At 41.8% G+C, this 23,924-nt stretch overlaps 1 protein-coding gene across 10 annotated transcripts in view; it reads left to right on the top strand.

The window, feature by feature from the left end:
• acacb (acetyl-CoA carboxylase beta) overlaps positions 1-23,924 on the top strand; it is a 173,843-nt gene that overhangs the window by 80,394 nt on the left and 69,525 nt on the right. For 9 of the 10 annotated variants that reach the window (XM_068054741.1, XM_068054740.1, XM_068054735.1 and 6 more), the window contains exons 13-24: positions 4,388-4,538; positions 5,789-5,892; positions 14,393-14,474; positions 15,074-15,219; positions 15,306-15,456; positions 16,165-16,299; positions 16,952-17,098; positions 17,960-18,148; positions 20,250-20,350; positions 21,135-21,223; positions 21,848-21,972; positions 23,019-23,132. In XM_068054741.1, the coding sequence (XP_067910842.1) occupies positions 4,388-4,538; positions 5,789-5,892; positions 14,393-14,474; positions 15,074-15,219; positions 15,306-15,456; positions 16,165-16,299; positions 16,952-17,098; positions 17,960-18,148; positions 20,250-20,350; positions 21,135-21,223; positions 21,848-21,972; positions 23,019-23,132 (1,534 nt within the window). Of the gene's footprint in view, positions 1-4,387; positions 4,539-5,788; positions 5,893-14,392; positions 14,475-15,073; positions 15,220-15,305; positions 15,457-16,164; positions 16,300-16,951; positions 17,099-17,959; positions 18,149-20,249; positions 20,351-21,134; positions 21,224-21,822; positions 21,973-23,018; positions 23,133-23,924 lie in introns of those variants that run through there. The other variant, XM_068054744.1, reaches the window with a different exon arrangement.

Here is a 23,924-nt window from a genome sequence, read left to right as displayed (position 1 = left end):
AGCATTTTCAAGTTGGCAGGCAGTGAATAGTGGAGTGCCGCAAGGATCAGTGCTGGAGCCTCAGTTATTTACAATCTATATTAATGACTTAGATGAAGCGACAGAGAGTAATGTATCTAAATTTGCTGATGATACAAAGGTAGGTGGAAAGGTAAGCTGTGGGGTGGGCACAGAGAGGCTGCAAGGAGATATAGGCAGGTTAGGTGAGTGGGCAACAAGATGGCAGTTGGAGTGTAATGTAGGGAAGTGTGAAATTATTCACTTTGGTTGTAAGAAAATAAAAACAGAATTTTTTAAAAAGCTGTGAAACTTTTAAGTGTTGATGTTAAAAGAGACTTGGGTGGGTTCACAGAAAGTTAGCATGCAGGTACAGCAAGCAATTAGGAAGCCAAATGGCATGTTGGTCTTTATTGCAAGGGGATTGGAGCACAGGAATAAAGAAGTCTTGCTACAATTGTGCAGGGTTTTGGTAAGATCACACCTGGAGTACCGTGTGCAGTTTTGCTCTCCACATTTAAGAAAGGATATATTTGCAGTAGAGGCGGAACAGCAAAGGTTCACTAAATTGGTCCCTAGAGTGAGGGGATTGTGCTCTGATGACAGACTACATAAATTGGAACTATATTCTTTAGAGGTTAGAAGAATGGGAGGCAATCTCATTGAAGCATACAAGATTCAGAAGGAGCTGGGTAGGGTAGACACTGAGAGATTGTTTCTGCTAGTCAGTAAATCTAAAACACATGGGCACAATCTCAGGATAAAGAGCTGATCATTTAGGACTGAGATGAGAAGAAGTTACTTCACTCAAAGGGTTGTGAATAGTTGGAATTCTCTACCCCAGAGGGATGTGGATCTCCATCACTGAATACATTTAAGGCTGGGATAGACAGATTTTTGGTCTGTCAGGTAATTAAGGGATATGGAGAGTGGGTGGGAAAGTGGAGTTGAAGCCTAAGATCAGCCATGATTGTATTGAATGGCAGAGCAGGATAAATGGGCCGTATGGTCTATTCCTGCTCCTATTTTTGTTTCCTTGTGTTGAGGGGTCAGAGAGGGAGTGGGAAAGCAAGTTAATGGTGAGACCCAAGAAGCTGAGGATCACACTGATGGACTTTTGAAAAGCAGTCACCTAGGGTTGAATTTTAATCTAAAAAATTGGCTGGTTTTGATCGGGTATGGGGTTAAAGTCTGAAAAACCTGTTTTCCAACCCAAACTCGCTTCCAACCTGCCCATTTCTGCTTTAACTGAGGCCAGAAGGTGGGCAGGCAACTGACCTGCTTCAAGGAGATGGGTTGGAACTTTAAGTATAATAATGAGGCTGCGAGCATCATTGGCATTCAACTGGTTGGGGAGTCTAGAACAAGGGGACACAATTTCAAAATAAGGGGGAAGCCACTTAGGACAGAGTTGAGGAGAAATTTCTTTGCTCAGAGGGTTGTGAATCTTTGGAATTCTCTACCCCAGAGGGCAGTGGAAGCTCAGTCATTGAGTATATTTAAAGTAGAGATTGACAGATTTCTAAATACCAATGACATAAAGGAATATGGGAATAGTGTGGGGAGAAAGGCATTGAAGTGGATGACCAGCCTTGATCGTATTGAATGGCGGAGCAGGCTTGATGGGCTGAATGGCCTACTCCTGCTCCTATAAATCGCCAGGCCCAGATGAAAAATATCCCAGGTTGTAAGAAAGGGAGGAATTGCAGAGGCTCTGACCTTCATGTTTCAATCTTTCCTGGCTACAGGACTGATGCCAGAGGATTGAAGGACTGCCAACATTGTAGCGTTGTTTGAAAAGGGAGGAAGGGATAATCTGAGTAATTATAGGCTGGTTAGCTTAATCTCGGTTGTGGGCAAATATTATTGGAATCAAATCTGAGGGACAGTATAAACCTTCATTTAGAAAGGCATGGTCTAATCAAGGAAAGTCAGCATGGATTTGTTAAGGAAGGGTCATGTCTGACTAACTTGATTAAATTTTTTGAGGAGGTGATAAGTAGGGTCGATGAGGGCAGTGCAGTAGATGTGGTCTACATGGATTTTAGCAAGGCTTTTTACAAGTTCCCACGCAGGCTCTTCAAAAAAGTAAAAGCCTTTGGGTGAGTGACAGATTGGATCCAAAATTGGTTTAGTAGCAGGAAGCAAAGGGTAATGGTTGACAGTTGTTTTTGCGTCTGGAAGGCTGTTACTGGTGGAAGTTCTACAGGGCTCAGTTATCGGTCCCTTGATTTTTGTAGTTTATGTTAATGTAGTAGCGGTGATCTGCCCAAGGGCAGATCCTCTGCTCATTTCTCCACACCTCACAGTCCTGTGTTTTCCTCTTTCATTTCTTGTAAGAACCTCCCATTTTTTTAACTTCCATGAGAAATGAGCAATGTACTAGAGAAAAAGGTACATGAGGTGATTTCCCATTGCCTTCCTCATGTGCTTTAAAAGAAACACAAGTCCTCCTCCTGAACAATCCTCCATCTGTAAGCAGCTGTTGTCCCTCAAGGTTCTAACTCTTCCACCATCACCACCAAAAATTCACTGGTTCCACTGTTGGTCATGGCTCACAACCCTGAGCATGGGACCCCTACCTGGGCCTGGGGTGACTCGTAAAAGAACAGGGACGACCACTCCCTGAGGTCTCAAATGACCCTGCTACCCTCTTAATGATTTAGACTCAAATGTAGGGGGTATGATAAAAAAGTTTGTAGATGATACAAAAATTGGCTGTGTGGTTGACAGTGAGGTGGACAGCTTTAGACTGCAGGAAGATATAGTCAGTTGGGCAGAAAAGTGAAAAATTGAATTCAACCCAAAGAAGTGTGAGGTAATACATTTTTGAGGGTGCAACAAGGCAAGGAAATACACAGTTAAGGGGATGATACTGAGTTGTGTGGAGGAACAGAGGGACCTTGGAGTGTATGTCCACAGATCCTTAAAGGTAACAAAACAGGTCGGATCCATTGGTTAAGAAGGCATATGGCATGTTCTCCTTTTTAGCCAAGGCATAGAATATGCTAGAACTGTATACAACACTAGTTAGACCACAGCTTGAGTACTGCATACAGTTCTGTTCACCACATTATAGGAAAGATGTGAGGGTGCAGGGATTTATGAGGATGTTGCCAGGACTGGAATATTTTAGCTATGAGGAAAGATTGGATAGGCTGGGGTTGTTTTCCTTAGAACAGAGGAGGCTAAGGGATAAATTAATTGAGGTGTGAAAATTATGAGGGCCTAGATAGAGTAAATACTGATGACCTATTTACCTTAGCAGAGGGTTCAAAAACCACGGGGCATAGATTTAGAATAATTAGTAGAAGGATTAGAGGGGAGATGAGGAAACATTTTTTCACCCAGAGGGTGATAGGGAACTCACTGCCTGAAAGAATGATAAAGGCAGAAACTCTCACCACATTTAAAAAGTACTTGGATGTCGACTTGAAGATCCGTGACCTGCAGAGCTACGGAACTAGTGCAGGAAGGTGGGATTAGGCTGGGTAGTTCTTAGTCGACTGTCACGAACACGATGGCCTCCTTCTATGTCGTAAATTTTCTATAATCAAAAGAGTCATGGATATAGATGTGTAGAGAGTGGACAATATAGGGGGAAGGGAAATTTAGGGAAAAGAACAGGTGGGAGAAGAGAAGACTGAAATAATTATCAATTCAGTCTTATTTGTGTATCTTGGGGAGGAAGTAGAAACAGGCCATGTGAGGTTGGGAAACTGCAAGGTTAAAGGTATTAAGGGAAAGGACTTGGGCAGAGCAGCAATGACGTAGGTGAAGTCAATGCTACTGCAGAGAGATTGAGATCATGCATTCTGCAGAGCATGATAGAGCGGATGGATTGCGTGAAATACTGAGAGCAGTGAGGGGGGCACTGAATATCACAAGAGTGTCGACAACACAGTGGATCCAAGAAACAAAATTTCAGGCGCTGTGAAAACAGCTATGGTTGTAAAAGTGTGTCTTCACAAATACACAGTGAGGAACAAGGAAGGAAAAGAATAATAATGTGAATAGGATGAAAGAGATAAGTGAAAGTTAAGCACTGGGTTCAGACTATTCCAAGCATTTGGTGTAGGACCCTACAATTGGCAGAAAAATGAACTTCACTCCATTAATGGAGGCTGGATTTGTCCCCAGGGATGATAAAACATTATGCCAATTTACTATAGCACTGAGTCACTTATTAGAATCCTAATTTGATCAATATCATGGAAATATAATGAGATCATGTCACTAGGACAAGGAAAATTGTGACCAAAAATAATACATAATCTTAACAAATCATTGGTTTTGTTTTGAGGATTCAGAAAAATTTTCAATAATGTGCTATAAAGAAACCAATAGAAAGCTATGATATTATGAGATTTGACTGTAATATTTCTTTTAGGAATATGGTTCTAGCACTTAAGGAGCTCTCAATCCGAGGTGACTTTAGAACAACTGTTGAGTACTTGATCAAGCTGCTGGAAACAGAGAGTTTTCAGGATAACACCATTGATACTAGCTGGCTTGACCACCTCATTGCAGACAAAGTACAGGTAATGATATAGTATTGATTGTAGGTGTGAGTGTGAGAGTGAAATCTGTGAAAGTTAAATAAGGCTCCGCTTCCATTGGGTTTTTATAAATATTGTACTCTAAAGCCAGTTCAGGCTAATTAGTAAAGAAAACCTTGCATTTATATTGCATCTTTCACGACAACAGGATGTCTCAAAGCACTTTACAGCCAATGAAGTAGTTTTGCAGTGCAGTCATTGTTGTAATGTAGGTAGGATGGCAGCCAATTTGCACACAGCCAGCCCCCACAAACAGCCATGTGATAATGACTGATGATTTGTTTTTGTGATGTTTATTTCTGGATAAATATCGGCCAGGACATCAAGGATAACTCCCCTGCACTTCTTCGAAATAGTGCTGTGGTGTCTCTTTACATCCACCTGAGAGAACACTTGGGGCCTTGGTTTAGGGTCTCATCTGAAAGATGGCACCTCTGACCAGTGCAGGACTCCCTCAGTACTGCCCAGGAGTGTCAACTTTTATATTGGTGTTCAAGTCCTGGAGTGGGACTAGAATACACAACCTCTGACTCAGAGATGAGAGTGCTACTAGGCTTCAAACAAACTTGTGTGTTCGTATGCTGTATAATTTATAGGTAGGTGGTCAGTGCTATGAGCTGTGAAACAGATGGACCTAGCTGGTATACAATTGCATTGTATAATGGAGTGGTGGAATTTAATTTCATCTCCACTAGTCCCAGCATGCAGAGTTCCTGATCTTGGTTGCTCATCAAGAAGAGGTGCTAAGCAAAGGATGAGAGCCATCCTGGTACAAAGGTGGGAGAAATCTGAGAGCACATCAACCCACCCCAGTCTACAGATTGAGAGAAAATTGCTTCCAGAATTGATTCAGAATCCACCCAGATTGAGGGAGATCAAAATGTCCTTCTGTCTTTCTGAAATAAAATTTCACAGCATCAGTCCACAATACAAATCTGATGGTTTAGTGCCATCTAATTCAGGTACCTTGTGAGGGGAATGGAGCAGTAGGGACTGCTCTTCTGAGCTTGGGAATAAAATATGTTTTGAATAGAGCCGGGAAGGTTCACTCTGTAATGATATTGTGTGATATGCTTGATGCTGTCACTAGGTGCTAGAAGTGAAAATGTGCCCAATAATGATGCCTGTCAAGTAAAAATATCAATTCACCGTTACAAAACAAAAGCTGCATGTTATTGAAAATACTTTGCCAAGGAAATAATTTATGTTAATTACTGTTTTTCTCCCTCTAGGTAGAGAGGCCAGATACAATGCTTGGAGTGGTGTGCGGTGCTTCACATGTGGGAGATTCAGCCTTTCAAACAAGCATGACTAACTTCCTACATTCTCTTGAAAGGCAAGTTGTTAATGGGGTGTTGGTGAGGTGAGAGGTTGTGTATGCAGGGGAGGTGATTGGATATGTCATTGGAAGTTGCTTGAACAGTAATGTGGAAATATCTTACACTTTAACACGGGTTATTGCCAGCCCAGGGGGAGAAATTCCTCAATTAAGGGTATTCCGTGAACATTGATGATAATTCAAAAGGTTGCATTGGAATAAAAGAAAATCCAATAACCTCAGTTGAAGTTCAATATTGGTTTTATTTTCAGTTGACTATCTTTCTATTGAGTTCCGATGAAGGGTCACTGACTCGAAACGTTAACTCTGCTTCTCTTTCCACAGATGCCAGACCTGCTGAGTGATTCCAGCATTTCTTGTTTTTATTTTTCTATTGACAGGCAATCTGTGCATGTTACTTTGTTCTTGCAGAAAGCTGTTTTGCGACACTTGTGCTGGTGACCCAAGCAATTTGTGGATTTTTCGCAACTGTATTGCTTGATGTGGCGCAACATGCCATGTATGTTCTGAGGACTAGACTGTCTAATTTTTAATGAATGACAGAGAAAGTGCTTTTCAAAATAATAGCTCAAGAATTTTTTAAAAATTCATTTATGGGATGTGGGCGTCACTGGCTATGCCAGCATTTATTGCCCATCCCTAAATGCCCTTGAGAAGGTGGTGGTGAGCTGCCTTCTTGAACCGCTACAGTCCATGTGAGGTAGGTACACCCACACTGCCGTTAGGAAGGGAGTTCCAGGATTCTGACCCAGCGACAGTGAAGGAACGGCGATATAGTTGCAAGTCAGGATGGTGTGTGACTTGGACTCCTTCGAGGTGGTAGAGGTCGCGGGTTTGGAAGGTGCTGTCTAAGGAGCCTTGGTGCGTTGCTGCAGTCTTGTAGATGATGCACACTGCTGCCACTGTGCGTCGGTGATGGAGGGAGTAAATGTTTGTGGATGGGGTGCCAATCAAGCGGCTGCTTTGTCCTGGATGGTGTTGAGCTTCTTGAGTGTTGTTGGAGCTGCACCCATCCAGGCAAGTGGAGAGTATTCTATCACACCCTGACTTGTGCCTTGTAAATGGTGGACAGGCTTTGGGAAGTCAGGAGGTGTGTTACTCGCCGCAGGATTCCTAGCCTCTGATCTGCTCTAATAGCCACGGTATTTATATGGCTACTCCAGTTCAGTTTCTGGTCAATGGTAGCCCCTAAGATGTTGATAGTGGGGGCTTCAGCGATGGTAATGCCATTGAATGTCAAGGGGAGATGGTTAAATTCTCTCTTGTTGGAGATGGTCATTGCCTGGCACTTGTGTGGCGTGAATGTTACTTGCCGCTTATCAGCCCAAGCCTGGATATTGTCTAGGTCTTGCTGCATTTCTGCACGGACTGCTTCAGTATGTGAGGAGTCGCGAATGGTGATGAACATTGTGCAATCATCAGCGAACATCCCCACTTCTGACCTTATGCTAGAAGGAAGGTCATTGATGAAGCAGCTGAAGATGGTTGGGCCTAGGACACTACCCTGAGGAACTCCTGCAGTGATGTCCTGGAGCTCAGATGATTGACCTTCAACAACCACAGCCATCTTCCTTTGCGCTAGGTATGACTCCAACGAGCAGAGAGTTTTCCCCCTGATTCCCATTGACTCCAGTTTTATTGGGCTCCTTGATGCCATGCTTGGTCAAATGCTGCCTTGATGTCAAGGGCAGTCACTCTCACCTCACCTCGAGTTAAGCTCTTTTGTCCATGTTTGAACCAAGGCTGTAATGAGGTCAGGAGCTGAGTGGCCCTGGCGGAACCCAAACTGAGCATCACTGAGCAGGTTATTGCTAAGTAAGTGCTGCTTGATGGCACTGTTGATGACACCTTCCATCACTTTTTACTGATGATTGAGTGTAGATTGATGGGGCTGTAATTGGCTGGGTTGGACTTTTCCTGCTTTATGTGTATAGGACATACCTGGGCAATTTTCCACATTGCCGGGTAGATGCCAGTGTTGTAGCTATACTGGAACAGCTTGGCTTGGGATGCAGCAAGTTCTAGAGCACAGGTCTTCAGTACTATTGCCGGAATATTGTCAGGGCCCATAGCCTTTGCGGTATCCAGTGCCTTCAGTCATTTCTTGATATCACGCGGTGAATTGGCTGAAGTCTGGCATCTGTAATGCTGGGGGCTTCAGGAGGGGGCCGAGATGGATCATCAACTCGGCACTTCTGGCTTTATCTTTCGCACTGATATGCTGGGCTCCCCCCTCATTGAGGAATGCGGATATTTGTGGAGCCACCTCCTCCAGTTAGTTGTTAAATTGTCCACCACCATTCACGACTGGATGTGGCAAGACTGCAGAGCTTAGATCTGATCTGTTGGTTATGGGATCGCTTAGCTCTGTCTATTGCATGCTGTTTATGCAGTTTGGAAAGCAAGTAGTCCTGTGTTATAGCTTCACCAGGTTGACACCTCATTTTGAGGTATGCCTGGTGCTGCTCCTGGCATGCCCTCCTGCACTCTTCAATGAACCAGGGTTGGTCTCCTGGCTTGATGGTAATGGTAGAGTGGGGGATATGCCGGGCCATGAGGTTACAGATTGTGGTTGAGTACAATTCTGCTGCTGCTGATGGCCCACAGCGCCTCATGGATGCCCAGTTTTGCATTGCTAGATCTGTTCGAAATCTATCCCATTTAGCACGGTGATAGTGCCACACAACACGATGGACGGTATCCTCAATGTGAAGGCGGGACTTAGTCTCCACAAGGACTGTGTGGTGGTCACTCCTACCAATACAGTCATGGACAGAAGCATCTGCGGCAGACAGATTAGTGAGGACAAGGTCAAGTATGTTTTTCCCTCGTGTTGGTTCCCCCACCACCTGCCGCAGACCCAGTCTAGCAGCTATGTCCTTTAGTACTCGGCCAGCTCGGTCAGTAGTGGTGCTACTGAGCTACTCTTGGTGATGGACATTGAAGTCCCCCACCCAGAGTACATTTTGTGCCCTTGCCACCCTCAGTGCTTCCTCCAAGTGGTGTTCATCAGCTGAGGGAGGGCGGTAGGTGGTAATCAGTAGGAGGTTACCTTGCCGATGTTTGACCTGATGCCATGAGACTTCATGGGGTCCGGAGTTGATGTTGATGACTCCCAGGGCAACTCCCTCCCTACTGTAGACCACTGTCCCGCCACCTCTGCTGGGTCTGTCCTGCCGGTGGGACTGAACATACCCAGGGATAGTGATTGCAGTGTCTGGGACATTGTTGTTAAGGTATGATTCCGTGAGTATGACTATGTCAGGCTGTTGCTTGACTCATCTGCGGGACAGCTCTCCCAACTTTGGCACAAGCCCCCAGTTGTTAGTCAGGAGGACTTTGCAGGATCGACAGGGCTGGGTTTGCCGTTGTCGTTTCCGGTGCCTAGGTCGATGCCGGGTGGTCCGTCCGGTTTCATTCCTTTTTATTGACTTTGTAGCGGTTAGGTACAACTTAGTGGCTTGCTCGGCCACTTCAGAGGGCATGTAAGAGTTAACCACATTGCTGAGGGCCTGGAGTCACATGTAGGCCAGACCAGGTAAGGACAGCAGATTTCCTTCCCTAAAGGACATTAGTGACCCAGATGGGTTTTTACAACAATTGACAATGGTTTCATGGCCATCATTAGACTAGCTTTTAATTCCAGATTTTTATTAATTAAATTCAAATTCCACCTTCTGCTGTGGTGGGATTTGAACCCATGTCTCCAGATCAATACCCTGGGTCTCTGGGTTACTAGTCCAGTGATCATACTACTACGCCATTAATGGGACATTATTTATTTTTATTGTCAACTGTGACTCAGTGAGTATCACTCGTGCCCATAAATCAGAAGGTTGTGGGTTCAGGTCTCACTCTAGGACTGGACCACAAAAATTAAGGTTGACACTCCTGTGCAGTACTGAGGGAGTGCAACACTGTCAGATGTGCCGTCTTTTGGATGAATCGTTAAACCAAGACCCCATCTGCTCTCGCAGGTGCACGCAAAATATCCTGTGGCAGTATTTTGAAGAAGAGTAGGGAAGTTATCCCTGGTATCCTGGCCAATATTTATCCCTCAGTCGACATCCTATCACATTGCTGATTGTGGAAGCTTGCTGTACGCAAATTGGCTGGTATATATCCTACAATACAGCAGTGACTAAACTTTAAAAGTATTTCATTGGCTGTAAAGCACTTTGAGGTGTCCTATGATCGTGAAAGGTGCTGTACAAGCACAAGTCTTTTTCTTCAGATTCTAGAAGCCTCTCCTAGAGGTGTTGTAATAACCAGCTGAAACCAAAGACAATACATCATTTGAGACCAATAGCAAGTTCCTTTTTGAGTAATAAAGCCAAACCACTCACACACACAGAATGCATAAAGGTTAGGGTTAGGCACCAGCCACAGTTATCACTTGTTGCAGTCCTGTGCCATTCTGTGGGGAATGGTGACTTGTTGGTATATTTCTAAACACCTGCACCATTTTCTGGAGATAAAAGTAATAGAATGGAGCTGTGAGGTTTACTGTCACAATTTTATCCCAAAAAATGCTCACCAGAACTCATGAAAAATTGTCAGTCCACATCTGCATAACTGCCTAGCTCGATCCTGCCCCACCTCAAGTAAATGTCATGGGTAGGTGCATATATAGTGCCTTAGTCACCATATCATTGTATGTATCAGTGAAAGTGACCACTGCCTTGGATGTTTGACATTGGTTCCTTCCAAGCAACCTTGGGATTCCTTTGTAGGATTGCACCATTATATAGACAAAGCCACTGATATTCTATTTAGACAGGCCTGCTCCCTGAAGCTATGAAACTCAGATAGCAAGTATTCCAATCCTATGGATTGGCATGATTCTGAAAATATGAGGAGCAATTGATTGAGTGCATGTAGCATTGAAAGCCCCATATAACTGCCCCCTCAATTAAATTAGTAGGAAAGTCTTTTGTTCAATTAATGTCCAGCTGATGTGTATTGCAAATAACATCAAGCACATGGCCACTATCCAGAAATCTCTCATGACATTTTATCATGCAACAATTCACTGTACCAACTTTGATGACTCAGAAATAAAAACAGAAAGTGCTGGAAATACTCAGCAGGTATGGCAGCATCCGTGGAGAGAGAAACAGAGTTAACGTTTCAGGTCGGATTTCCAGCATCCACAGTATTTTGCTTTTATTTTGATACATAGAAGCATGAGGGTTGTCTTGTGATCAGAGATACCCCTGCAACCATGGCTAATAAGGTTAGTAAGGCATCCACACACAGTTAAGGGAAAACAGGTCCTTGGGGTTACAAGAATTTTAATAGCATAGATCATAGACATTTTGAAATCTTGTTTTAGATACCTGGAGTAATCTAGTGAAGCTTTGCATTATCCAGAATTACTGTAAATTGCTGTGTCCTACCTGATATCACCATAGAACATGGGTTGCTTCTTCCTGAAGCCGAGGGAATGGTGATGCAGATGGAGAAGGTCTCTCCACCTCTACATCAAGAGGAACATGTACAGTAAGGAAAGGAGGTGGAGCCAGACACCCAATAGCTTGCACCCAGAGAAAGGAACCGGAACTGTAGTTATGTGCTTTTAGTAAATAAAAGTTAACAAATTGAGTAAAATAGCCCTCCCCACTGCCCCATCTATTCACTTATGAGAGATAATGATATCTGTTGCCACTCAACTGGTGCAAAACACCAATTCAGATGTGCTCCTGGTTGGTGTTGCGTTGGTTAGTGGCAGTCACATGGATGGGTGGAAGTGCAGCATTGCCACAAACTTGCCAACAGGAGGCTAATCCAGCTCCTGATCTCGACCCCCTCACTTACTACTTGTTCTTGGACTGGCAGTGGGAGTGAGCTGTCTGTCTATCCTCTCCATCAGAAATGGTGTATGATGCTGAATGAGCAGCAAAGGGATAATTATTTTTTTTAAAGAAGAGTTTGTCTTAGGATTTTCAAACAACAAAATCTTTAGTAACATTATCAACTTCAAAGGAAACCATCTCCATCAGGAAATACAGCATTTTAGATTAAACTCCAATTGTTTCCAAACTTTTAGCATCTTTTGTAAGAGATTTCTAGTCCAAGGATTTTTTTATAAAACAAAGATGGTTCCAAATTCCAATTCACTGCAATAAATATTTAAAAATCAGAACTGCCGATATTATATGAGTAAGTCTTATGTCCGGAACTTAAGACTCCCCAAAACTCGACATGCTAAACTTGAAAGTTCATTGTGGTTGCAAATGACATTTCCAGTTTTTTTTTCAATTTAACAGGTCAATTAACCTTAACAGTATTAATTTAATTCTGACTTATTAACTTATAATACTTATTAACTACACACAGAACAGAATAGCACGTGCTTTTTTAAAAGATAGGTAAATTACGTCATTTTCCTTGTTCTTCAGGCGCTTTTTCAAATGTCTGTAATAAAACCAAAAACTAAAGAAAAAGTTATTTAACATTCTTACAACAAAAGACTTAACACCAGCTCCTTACACAAACTTTAATCTTTCCCATTATCTCCTTTGCTTATCCTTCTCTCCCTTAAAACCAATATCCAAATCCTGACATTTGCTACTTAAAACAGTCAGTAAAACATGTCTTTAATTTAAACTCCAAAAAACTAGAACAGATTTTAAACTGGAACTCCAATTAAAGCAGGAGTTGTAAACTTCAAATTGGATTTCTGCCAAACATCTTCAGACCTTCAAGGCTGAAGCTTATCTCTTAGAAAATTGTTCATTGCCTTTTCACAGTTGCAAAACCAACTTTTAAACTCAAAATAAAATTTTAACTTAAAATATAATTCAATTTTATATCCCATTCCTGGGTGCACAATCTTAAATCGAAATGAACACACTCAACAATCACTTTTCACACTCATTCAATTCCAAACAACTTAACAGTTACTCAGCCCATCCTGGCTGGACATGATCCAATCATAACGGTTATTGATTACATACATTACACATATTACCAATTAGATTACTCATTAGGCATCATGTGGCTACGTGATCAGCTCGTGCAAGCCCTCTGATCATCTTGTGATGTTCCCAGACCCCCTTATCAACTATCCCTGAGTCTTCACAATGAATCCTTTTACCATATTCAAGCTTGCATTCCTGATTGCTTCGGGCTGTCTGCAGTTACACTGATAAGAGGGGCCCTGCTTGGTGTTTGTGCTAAGCAGTACCAGGCTCAAAGCTGCGAGCTAACTAACTTGTCCCACAATGCCTTGAGTAAATACTCCATTTTGTAACAATATGTGGCTATACTTTCAACTTGTATATGAGTGTATATATGTTCACTAGGATTATATTAATCTACTTACTCAAATAACATTTAAACAGTATGATATTTACTGCAGGTGCCTCTGCGCTTGGGAATACCCTACAACAATTGTTAAATTAGATGTCATCACTCTTACACAAGGTATAATATTCCAGTTAATTGTTAAATTAGATGTCATCAATAATACACAGGCGATAGTATTCTGGTTAATTGTTAAATTACATGTCATCACTAATACACAGGCGATAGTATTCTGGTTAAATCTTAAATTAGATGTTATCACTAATACACAGTGTATAATATTCCGGTTAATTGTTAAATTAGATGTCATCTCAAGTACACGGGACACACTTGGAATATTGTGTTCAGTTCTGGTCGCCTCATTATGGGAGGGAGGGTGCAGAGGAGGTTTACCGGGATGCTGCCTGGACTGGAGGGCATGTCCTACAAAGAAAGATTGATGGAACTAGGGATTTTCTCATTGGAGCGAAGAAGGATGAGAGGTGACTTGATGGAGGGGTACAAGATGGTGAGAGGCATAGAGTGGATAGTCAGAGATTTTTTTCCCAGGGTGGAAAGGGCAATCACCAGGGGGCATAATTTTAGGGTGATTGGAGGAAGGTTTCGGGGAGATGTCAGAGGTAGGTTCATTACACAGAGAGTGGTGGGTGCATGGAATGCACTGCCAGCGGTGGTAGTAGAAGCAGATACATTAGGGACATTTAAGCGACTCTTGGATAGGTACGTGGATGATAGTAGAATGAAGGGTAGGTAGTTACTTAGATCTTAGAGTAGGTTAAAGTTTCGGCACAACATCGTGGGCCGAAGGGCCTGTACTGTACTGTTCTATGATCGCTGGTACATTCTGGTTAACTGGTATTAACATTTTTGGACTTGAAGAGAGAAATAAATCTGTCTTGAGTCCTTCTGCTGGTCTTATCGGCATCAAGATGCTTCAGCTACTTTGAGAGTGGATCTATATTTGCATCTGTGCTTGCTGATGATCAGATTCTTTGAAACTCTTCCCCTTTGAAAAGTCAAGATTTCTGTATTCCTGAGAATCCTGCCTCCTTGTCTTTCTCTGTTGTTGTTTTTGACCTTGCTGGGAAGGAAGAAATCGGGCATTAGGAAACTATTATAAAGGTATGTTACTTTAATTTGAGGAACAGGTTTCCTTTAAAAAGCTTTTTGTTCCTTCCCTCATCTATAGAGGTCAGGTTCTCCCAGCAAACAGCCTGTTAAACACAGTGGATGTGGAGCTTATTTATGAAGAAACTAAATATTCCTTACAGGTAGGTGAGTTAGTGAAAGAATTTTCTGTTGGATTTCCTTTCACTATATCCTTTTACTGAGCTTATGTATGTAGTTGCTTTTGATTTCTTGTTTAAAGAATAATTGTAATTGGATTAATTGCTGAACCCAACTACACAAGGGAGCTGAATTAGTTGTTGTTAAATGTGTCACTTTCATCTCTCAAAATCATTCACTTAGTTCTGAATTATAGCCAGCTTTTTAGTGTGGCCTGGTGTTCAGTGGGAACTAAGCTATAGGTGCTAAAAACAAAAATTATACATGACCTTTGTCAGGTTCAGAAAGGAGACTTCACCCTTCAGTCTGAGGATCTGTTTTGAATGCAGCTCCCTGAAGTGAGCAGTTTGCAAACTTTGCCAATATAGCTTAGTCATTTCACTATTTTACCATACCTTGTCACTGTTCATTTTTGGACTTGATAAATGGTGGACGCCCTACCAGGATGACTATTCCCTTTCCTGTATTTAACCCATCATATTTACCCTCTCTGTTGGCTTTAGTGTTGATAGTCAGTCAATAAGTTTGAAACAATTTGTTGCAGTAAGAATTTGTTTTTCTTATTTTCACATCCAATGTGCAGGTGGCCCGTCAGTCACTGACCCTCTGTGTTGTTATTATGAACAATTCTCACATTGAGGTCGACGTTCACCGGCTAAGTGATGGAGGCCTCTTATTGTCCTATGACGGCAACAGTTACACTACATACATGAAAGAGGAGATAGACAAGTAAGAAATCCCCTGCCATTAAACAAGAATTGTCAAACTGTTTGAAGTTTCCTGTTCCTGTTAACTTAAATAATTTGCACTGGCAGGTACCTGATCACTATTGGTAACAAGACATGTGTGTTTGAGAAAGAGAAGGACCCCACTGTGCTAAGGTCTCCCTCTGCTGGCAAACTTCTGCAGTACCTTGTTGAAGATGGAGGCCATGTCTTTGCAAGACATTGCTACGCGGAGATTGAGGTATGTAGGCTTCATTACAATTTATTCTTTCTCTCAAAATATTTTAAATCCATATTGAAGGACTATTGAATGCCGACCCTTCAGTCCCTCACTCACCAGCTGTTCATATGGGAGCTTGAATGTCATCAGGGAGTATTGCAGTCCTATCCTCACCTGATGCCCACAATTGCACGGTTTGAGACAAGAGTGCTGCACAGTGATGAACATTAACCCCAGAAAATTTTATCTTTTCCTGATTCAAGTGAGCTAACTGCCTCTACCACTGCCCTAGTTGAGATGAGCTAATTCAGTACAGATCAGGTATTGAACATGATAGTTCAGTAGTGCAAATACCAAGGGAGTCATACATTGGGTGCATTTAATACAGACTGAAGCCCACTCTCACGCCCCACCTTTTAACCTCTGGTAAATCCAACACCATTTACAACATTATGTAAATATTCCAGTTTTTTTGTACGATCCTTACTTTCAAATTTTTGATTGAGGTGGTCCTGATGTGACTACCAGTTAATGGTTTTTGAAGTAATTTAATAACAGTTTTAAAACACTTTTGAGGTTTTGTAACTTCACATTGGCAAGAGGCCTTTGTGTGAGACAAAGAAAGCAGGGAACCTCTTCATTTAAAAAAGGGATGATAGTAAATTTTTCAGCATTTGATGACAAAGTCACATAGTCGTGTAAAGTCTGGCTTGACTTGCCTCCACATAGGTGATGAAGATGGTGATGGCTTTGGCTGTTGAGGACTCAGGATGTGTACATTATGTAAAGAGACCAGGTGCCTGTCTGGAGCAAGGCTGTACAGTAGCTAAAATGAAATTAGATGATCCCAAGAAACTTCATACAGTAAGTTCTTTTCCATCTGCACAAATTGGTGCGCTGCTGATTTATGCTTTGTATTGTTTATTCCTTTAATTCATTGCTAAAGATTTACTTGATAAAGTTTTTTAAACGCAGAAATGTAAAGCTAGAGAAAACAGTATGCTGGGATATGCAACCGTTCTTTCAAATTGGCCTTCTGCTAGTTTTTGGAAAGTGTGGTTGGATCACCTAACTGTATTGTCTCCTAAACAGGAAGGAAGGTCAGGGAGGGATGGGCTGGGGTTGGGGAAGAGAGGTTTCTTGTCAAAATGCTTTTACAGTGTTGAATTAAGAAAAAGTTAATTTGACTTGTAGTCAAATAAAATTTTCCCACCTAAAATGACTGTGGCAGTTTGTCCATCATTTTCTTTTTCTCTTCCCTTATCATTCTGATTCTTCTTTCCCTGCCTTCTTTCCTTACCCCTGCTCTTGTGACATCACTGATGGGAAGGGCCCAGCAATGTTGCAGTGCTTTTGCACGACAAGATTGGACATGCCTGGTGTCGATGAAGCCACCTGAACCCCAGAAAAACACACTAATGGCAAACTATATGGAGCTCCCATATTGCTAACTGTAAAAATTGGTTTAGAAAATATTGACAAGCGCATCATTGTTCTTCTGGATCTCATTCTCTAGGCCCACTTGCACACTGGAGTCTTTGTGCCACAGCAGTCGCTAGCCATTGCTGGTGAGAAACTCCATCAGGTCTTTCACAGTGTGCTGGAGAACTTGGTCAATGTCATGAATGGTTTCTGCTTACCTGAACCCTACTTCAGCAGTAAGGTAAGTGGTAGAGTTGAAACAGTTCCTCTCACCTTTTTGTGGTCAGTTTTTAATATCCACACACTTGTTAACTAATTGGAAGGATTAGACTTTTTTTTCCTGTTGTGTTTTGCAGGTAGATATAAGCGTCAAATAAAGCCTGAAATGTTAGATTGCCTTCATCCTTATATTGTGTTGAACTGTGCCAAACTGGTACTTAGCTAGCCTGTTTGAATTTATCTTTTTTGTCGAAGTGCCTCCCCAGAAAGCACGTGCATCATTTTTTGCGCTGCTGATTTTTTGCATAATCATGTATGGTATGGGCATTCAAATCACACAGTAATCTGTCATGGAATTCCAAGTTCTAATTAGGGAGGGAAAACAATCAAACAGCAGGGCACTTACCTACTCTTGAGTATCAACTAATGCTGTTTCAAGAGCAATATAGAATGACTGCACCTGGCACCCTTCAATAAAAAAGAATCCTGCAGGACTTTTTATCCTTTTAGTATTGTATTACTGAGATCCAATTCTTGATAAGGCCCCACGAAATTTCTTCCTAAACTGCATTGCCTCTGCACTTCTATGTACACCTTTTAAAAGATTGTGAAACATGTTACCCTTCCTATCTCTCATTTCATGGATGGGCATTCATTCCTCCATCCCCATTTGTGCAGTGCCTTGGGATGTTTCTTTATATTAAAGACAAGAGTTGTTAACCATTTGCAAATAAGCTCATCCCTCATCCAAACTACCTTGTACTAAGGTATTGCCAATATAGTTTAAATGTATGGTTGTTTGACCCTATTGTCTTATTTCAACTGCAAGGAATGCTTGTGCTAACTTGGCTCTTTCAATTTCCCTCTCCCTTGCCTATCATAGGTTAAAAAGTGGATCACCAAGCTGATGACAACTCTCAGAGACCCTTCGCTGCCCCTTCTTGAGTTGCAAGATATTATGACCAGCGTCTCAGGCAGAATTCCTGCAAGTGTGGAGAGGGCCATTCGGAAAGTGATAGCCCAGTATGCGAGTAACATCACTTCTGTGCTCAGTCAGTTCCCCAGCCAGCAGGTAAGCCAGGTGCAAGATTCTGAGCGATTTGTGTGGCCACGAGAAAACTGCGAGGTGCAGTGAGGTTGTCAGAGGAACAGAGGCTAAAGGGAGCAGATATCATACTACAATTTGTTTTAATGCTCAAAGTCATTTTTGGGAACAAAAAGAACTTTGAAAGAAGAAGGGATTGGCCCATTTGCCCCTGAGAGAGCACCTTTCCTCCCCCAAGGGGATGAGCTGGAATCCAGTTCCTAGATATCTTCAGTAGGTTCGTACCTCATTCCAAGGTATGCCTGGTCCTGCTGCTGGCACACCCTTCTGCACTTCAAGTTGAGCCAGGATTGGTTTCCTGGGTTGATGATGATCAAAGAATGAGTGACGTGCCAGACTGAGATTACAGATTATGGTGGTATCAAATTCTGCTGCTGGTAATGGCCCACAGTGCTTCATGGACACCTAGTTTTAGGCTGCTAGTCTTTAGTCTTTTAAACCCTAGTTAGCAGGGCGGTAGTGCCTCACCATACATTGGAAGATTTTGTCGCTATGGATATATCTTGTCTTTGCAAGGACTGTGTGGTGGTCACCTCTACCAGTACTCTCCTGGACAGATGTACATGTTACAGATAGAATGGTGAGTGGTGAGGACAAGGTCAAGTAGGTTACTTCCATAAGTTAGATCCTTCACCATTTTAACACAGGCATATCCAGGCTCAATACCGGCTCATTACCGGTGGTGACCGAGTACACAGTGGCGGACATTGAAATCTCCCTCCCAGAGTACATTCTGTATGCTGCTTCTGTCAGAGCTTTCTCTAAGTGATGCTCAATATAAAGGAGTACCGATTTGTCACTTGAGGAGAGGGGTTGTAGGTGATAATCGCCAGGAATTATCCTTTACCTTGTTTGACCTGAGGCCATGAGACTTGATGGAGTCTGGAGTTAATGTTGAGGAGTCCCACTCAGAGTGACTGTATGTTTATTCCCCCAGTTCTGGTGGTGGTATCCTGCTGGTGGGACAGGACTACTGAGGGCTGATAATATAGGAGTTTGGAATGCTAGATTCAATTCTATGCGTCGGACTGTTAGGCTGTTGCTTAACTAATCATAGAATCATAGAAAGTTTAAGGCACAGAAGGAGGCCACTTGGCCCATTGTGTCTGTGCCAGCTGAAAAACAATCCACCCATTCTAATCCCACCTTCCAGTATTTGGTCCATAGTCCTGCAGATTACGGCACTTGAGCATATCCAGACTCCTTTTGAATGAGTTGAGGATTTCTGCTTCAACTACCCTTTCAGGCAGTGAGTTCCACCCTCTGGGTGAAAATATTTTTCCTCAACTCCCCTCTAATTTTTCTACCAATCGTTTTAAATCTATGCCCCCTCATCACTGACCTCAGTGTTAAGGTAAATAGGCTCTTCACATCCACTCTATCCAGGCCCCTCAAAACGTTGTACATTTCAATCAGATCTCCCCTCAGTCTTCTCTGTTCCAAGGAGAACATCCCCAGCCTATCCAATTTTTCCTCATAGCTGCATTTTTCCAGTCCTGGCAATATCCTCGTAAATCTCCTCTGTACCCTCTCTAGTGCAATTACATCCTTTCTGTAATGGGGTGGGACATCTCTCCCAACCTGGACACCAGCCCCCAAATGTTAGTGAGGAGATCTGTGCAGGGTCAACTGGGCTGCGATTGGCTTTGTCTTATCCAATTATGTGCCTGGGTCATTGCCGATAGGTCTGTATGACGTTTTTCTTATTATTGGACTTTATAATGTTGTTTACAGACCAAGAATGTTGCTAGGCCACTATAGAGGGCATTAAAAATCAATCATATATTGTGGGACAGGAGTCATTTATAGATCAGATTGGGTATGTGTGCTAGGGTCCCTTCTTTGAAGGATCTTAGTTGAACCAGTTGGGTTTTTACCCTAGAAGCTTTCATGCTTATTTTCTCATGCTAACCCCACTTATTATTAGATTTATTGATTTCAGTTACACAACTTGCTGTGGTGCGATTTTAACTTACAATTGTTGGGTGACTAGTTCAATATCACAACCACCTTGATATTGTATGTGACTTTTCTTCCTGGCTTCACCAATGCTTTTTCTTAATTTAAGATTGCAAACACCCTGGATAGCTATGCAGCCACCCTTCAGCGGAAAGCAGACAGAGAAGTCTTCTTTATGAACACACAAAGCATTGTCCAGTTGGTGCAACGGTGAGTAACGAATTCTATATAACAACACTGCTCAATATAATTTTGTGAAGGTTTAGTAACTTAATAAACTGCTTGAATTTGACATCACATTTTGACACTGCCTGAACTTTTTTAGATTAATTACTTTCAGTTTTGTAGTATTCTGCATAGATATCATCTGAACCCTTTGATTAGATTCCAGTCTGCAACTTATTTCCACATCTCTCTAATTACTCTATGGTAGGTGATCTCTGTTCATAAGGTAGTCTGAGGTCAAGTGCACAGTGTAACATTTAGTTGCTAGCCTGATCTGTCTTTAAGCAATAAAAACAAACTGCTGAAAATACTTAGCAAGTCTGGCAGCATCTGTCGAGAGTAACAGAGTTAATGTTTCAGGTCTATGACCTTTCATCAGAACTGATCTGTTGAAAGATCACACGTCTGAAATGATATTGTGGTGGTTTAATTCATTTTATGATTGCAACTTTAGAAAGTAACACACTGAAAATTTTCCCTAGGTAAATAAATGAAATCCAGTCATTACTTATTGCTGGCTCTTTGGTCTGTGAGATATGAGATTACCATGAACATTGACACTTAAATTAGCCAAGTGTGCACAGCTATTAGATTCCAGCTTGTAACTCAATGGCCAGCTGTGTTTATTTTGCACCTAACTTTGGCTGATTCCTGGCCAGAAATCTTCTGCTCTATAATGGGTAGCCTAGGACTCTGACCCACAGCAGTTCCATTGGGTTCCCAACTCTATGAAAAACATGAAATTAGTTTGTTTCCTTTTCTCTGTCAGCTATCGAAGTGGGATTCGTGGACACATGAAATCAGTAGTCCTGGACCTGTTGAGGAGGTATCTGAATGTGGAAACACAGTTCCAGCAAGGTAAAACAATGTTGGTTTTTAAAACTAAAATAAAACCAAGGCTGGCCTTACACTCCTTTTGGCTTCAGGGTCTTAGCTGGATGCCTGATAAACAGGTGGTGTTCTTCTGCCTCCTAAAGCTTTCCTAACTCCAGACTGAATCTGTACATCACTTATTATAATTGGCAAATGTCCCATAGGTGCTTTACCCACATGTTTCTCCTTCCTTTTCCTACATGTGTGAAGAATCAGATGCTAACCTGAATTGTACTAATCCATGGATGAACCCATTGGTACAGCAATACACTATATCATTAAGTATTCATAAAAGTATGAATAGGATGATGTTTTAAGGCAGTAAGTAAAACTATGCATCAGACATTATGGGAAGAATGGCAGGAAGGGTAGGGGAATACTTTTATGCTGTCTGAACATGGCAGTTCTCCAACATCTGCTGTCTCACTCCAAACATTTAGGACTATTTTAGCAGGAGAAATCATAACTCAAAAAAAAAGGGAGCTGGAGAAACACTTTTAGGGTTAAAGCTTTTCCCCATTCCCTTCCCCAAATGTTGTTCTCAACAATATAACTTGATTTTATTTAACTAAACAGTAATGTAGAGTTTTGAAATACTCCATTTTCCAGCTCATTATGACAAGTGTGTGATCAACTTGCGGGAACAGTACAAACCCGACATGACACCGGTACTTGACTGCATCTTCTCTCATGCACAGGTGGCCAAGAAGAACCTCCTGGTTATCATGTTAATTGTGAGTACTGTAAAATGAGCAGAACTTGAGTACTGTTTTATCCATATCCTTTGTTCTGTGTGCAAGTTCCCTGACCAAGAGATTTTGATGGATCCTGGTGTGAAATCTATCTAAATATTGCAGACCAATGTTTTCAATTTAACAGCCAGTAATTTTTTTTTACCAATTCTTGAAAATCCATGGAAATTTTGGACATCTTTGCTAGTATTGCCAGTGATCAGATATTTAGACTTTCCTTGAAGATTACGTATTTTTCCTTCTTATATTCAGTACTTCCCGTGTGTGCATATATAAGTCAAATCAACAGGAAAAATGAAGCCGTACTTCATTTGCTACAGAATAAAGAAATTAAGTACCACTTCCACAATGATGCCGGACATTGGAAATTTCTGGTTTGGTGATGCCAAGCTGCATCCCCTCGAGGATGCTGATGTCCAACTTGTACTGAATCATGTACTCTCTGTAATATCTCAGTGGATCATTGTAATATGTCAATGGACTGGTAATGGAATGTCCTGCCTAAGAGAGATGTTTTTTTTTGTTGTTTCCAATTTTTTTCGCTGTTTTGAAGAAAGTGACTCTAATTGGGATATGCTCCCATTGGTGCTCGTCACATTATGGTACCTCCTTTGAAGCCCGTCCTGCCCTCACCTGATGTGCAGACATGCACACTTCCTGGCAGAAGCTATTGAAAAGCAGTCAGGAAGGGGAAATCTAGCTCCCTCCACCAACCCCTTAGCTCATGGGAATTATTGACAATTTGCTGTCCCAGTTAAGACCTGCTAGATCAGGACAGACCAGGGTTCGACTTGGGTCCTCTTTAAAGTGCAGGACTCATTGAAGCTGTTAAGCTTGGTTGTTTGAGCAGTTAATAACAAGGGTACTACATACAATTTGTGGAACATTTGTAATTGTGGTATATTGATGTTTTGATAGTGGAGGGGGAGTTTATATGATATCTTGGTTCATAAAGTAACATGATTTGTACCTATTTTGTGTTGGAGAACAATTGCATGTGATCCATTTTATTTCACTTGTTGATTTAGGATCAGCTTTGTTCGCGAGATCCCACACTGACAGATGAGCTGATGGTAATTTTAACTGAACTAACACAACTCAGCAGAATAGAGAACTCCAAGGTGGCACTACGATCCAGGCAGGTGAGAGTTTGCACAACTGGAAAACAGATAGCGTGGCTCCATTAGTGTACCCCCAAAAAATGGAAATTGGTAGCATATAGGAGTCATTCTTCAAAGTTTAGAAAACCAGTGAAATAGAAGAGGGACATTTGTTATCAATTTTAAAAATAACAGCCAAAGAGTCTCTAATGTATGATATATATTAATGCACACACATGTTCATTGTATATATGCCAGAGATGTGAATTAAATGAGACCAGATGTTAGACATCAGTGTGTTGATATCATGGTGACAGTTCAATTTCCCATTTTACTGATCTAAGCTACACTTTCAGAGAGGGCTGCCCAAGGCCACACAATTCCCCATGGAAGTGGAGAGGGACTATCGGAGTTAATTTTTGGAACATTGTGATGTGATTCTCAGTGATCAGTTCATTGTCGCACAGTCAGAGGACTCTGGTCAGGTCATCTGCAAGAAGTGCCTGGTGTGGGAGAACTGCAAGTTTTGAAGAGAAAATAGAAGTTTTTGAAATCCTCTTCTAAAAATAATAACATTGTGACAAAACAGAAAATTATGTTTTTCAGTTACTTATTTTTAATGGGTGGACTTGAGTAAGTTTCCACTTTTATATTTGTATTCCTTTCTTTTGTCTGTCCATCTTAACCTCCATTGCCAAGATGGTGGGTACACAGTTCCTTCCCTGGTTAATGTCAGTGTTATCTGTAACAAGCAAAAAGAATATACTAAAAACTACCCAGGTGTGTTTCTTAGCTCTGATTTCCTCTTCCTATCCACCTGCTTTTTTGATTGAT

This window comes from Heterodontus francisci, chromosome 23 (assembly GCF_036365525.1).
Source record: "Heterodontus francisci isolate sHetFra1 chromosome 23, sHetFra1.hap1, whole genome shotgun sequence".
Lineage (NCBI taxonomy): Eukaryota > Metazoa > Chordata > Chondrichthyes > Heterodontiformes > Heterodontidae > Heterodontus > Heterodontus francisci.
The sequence above is the reverse complement of the archived record's forward strand: the minus strand, read 5'-3'. Positions and strand labels throughout refer to the sequence as shown.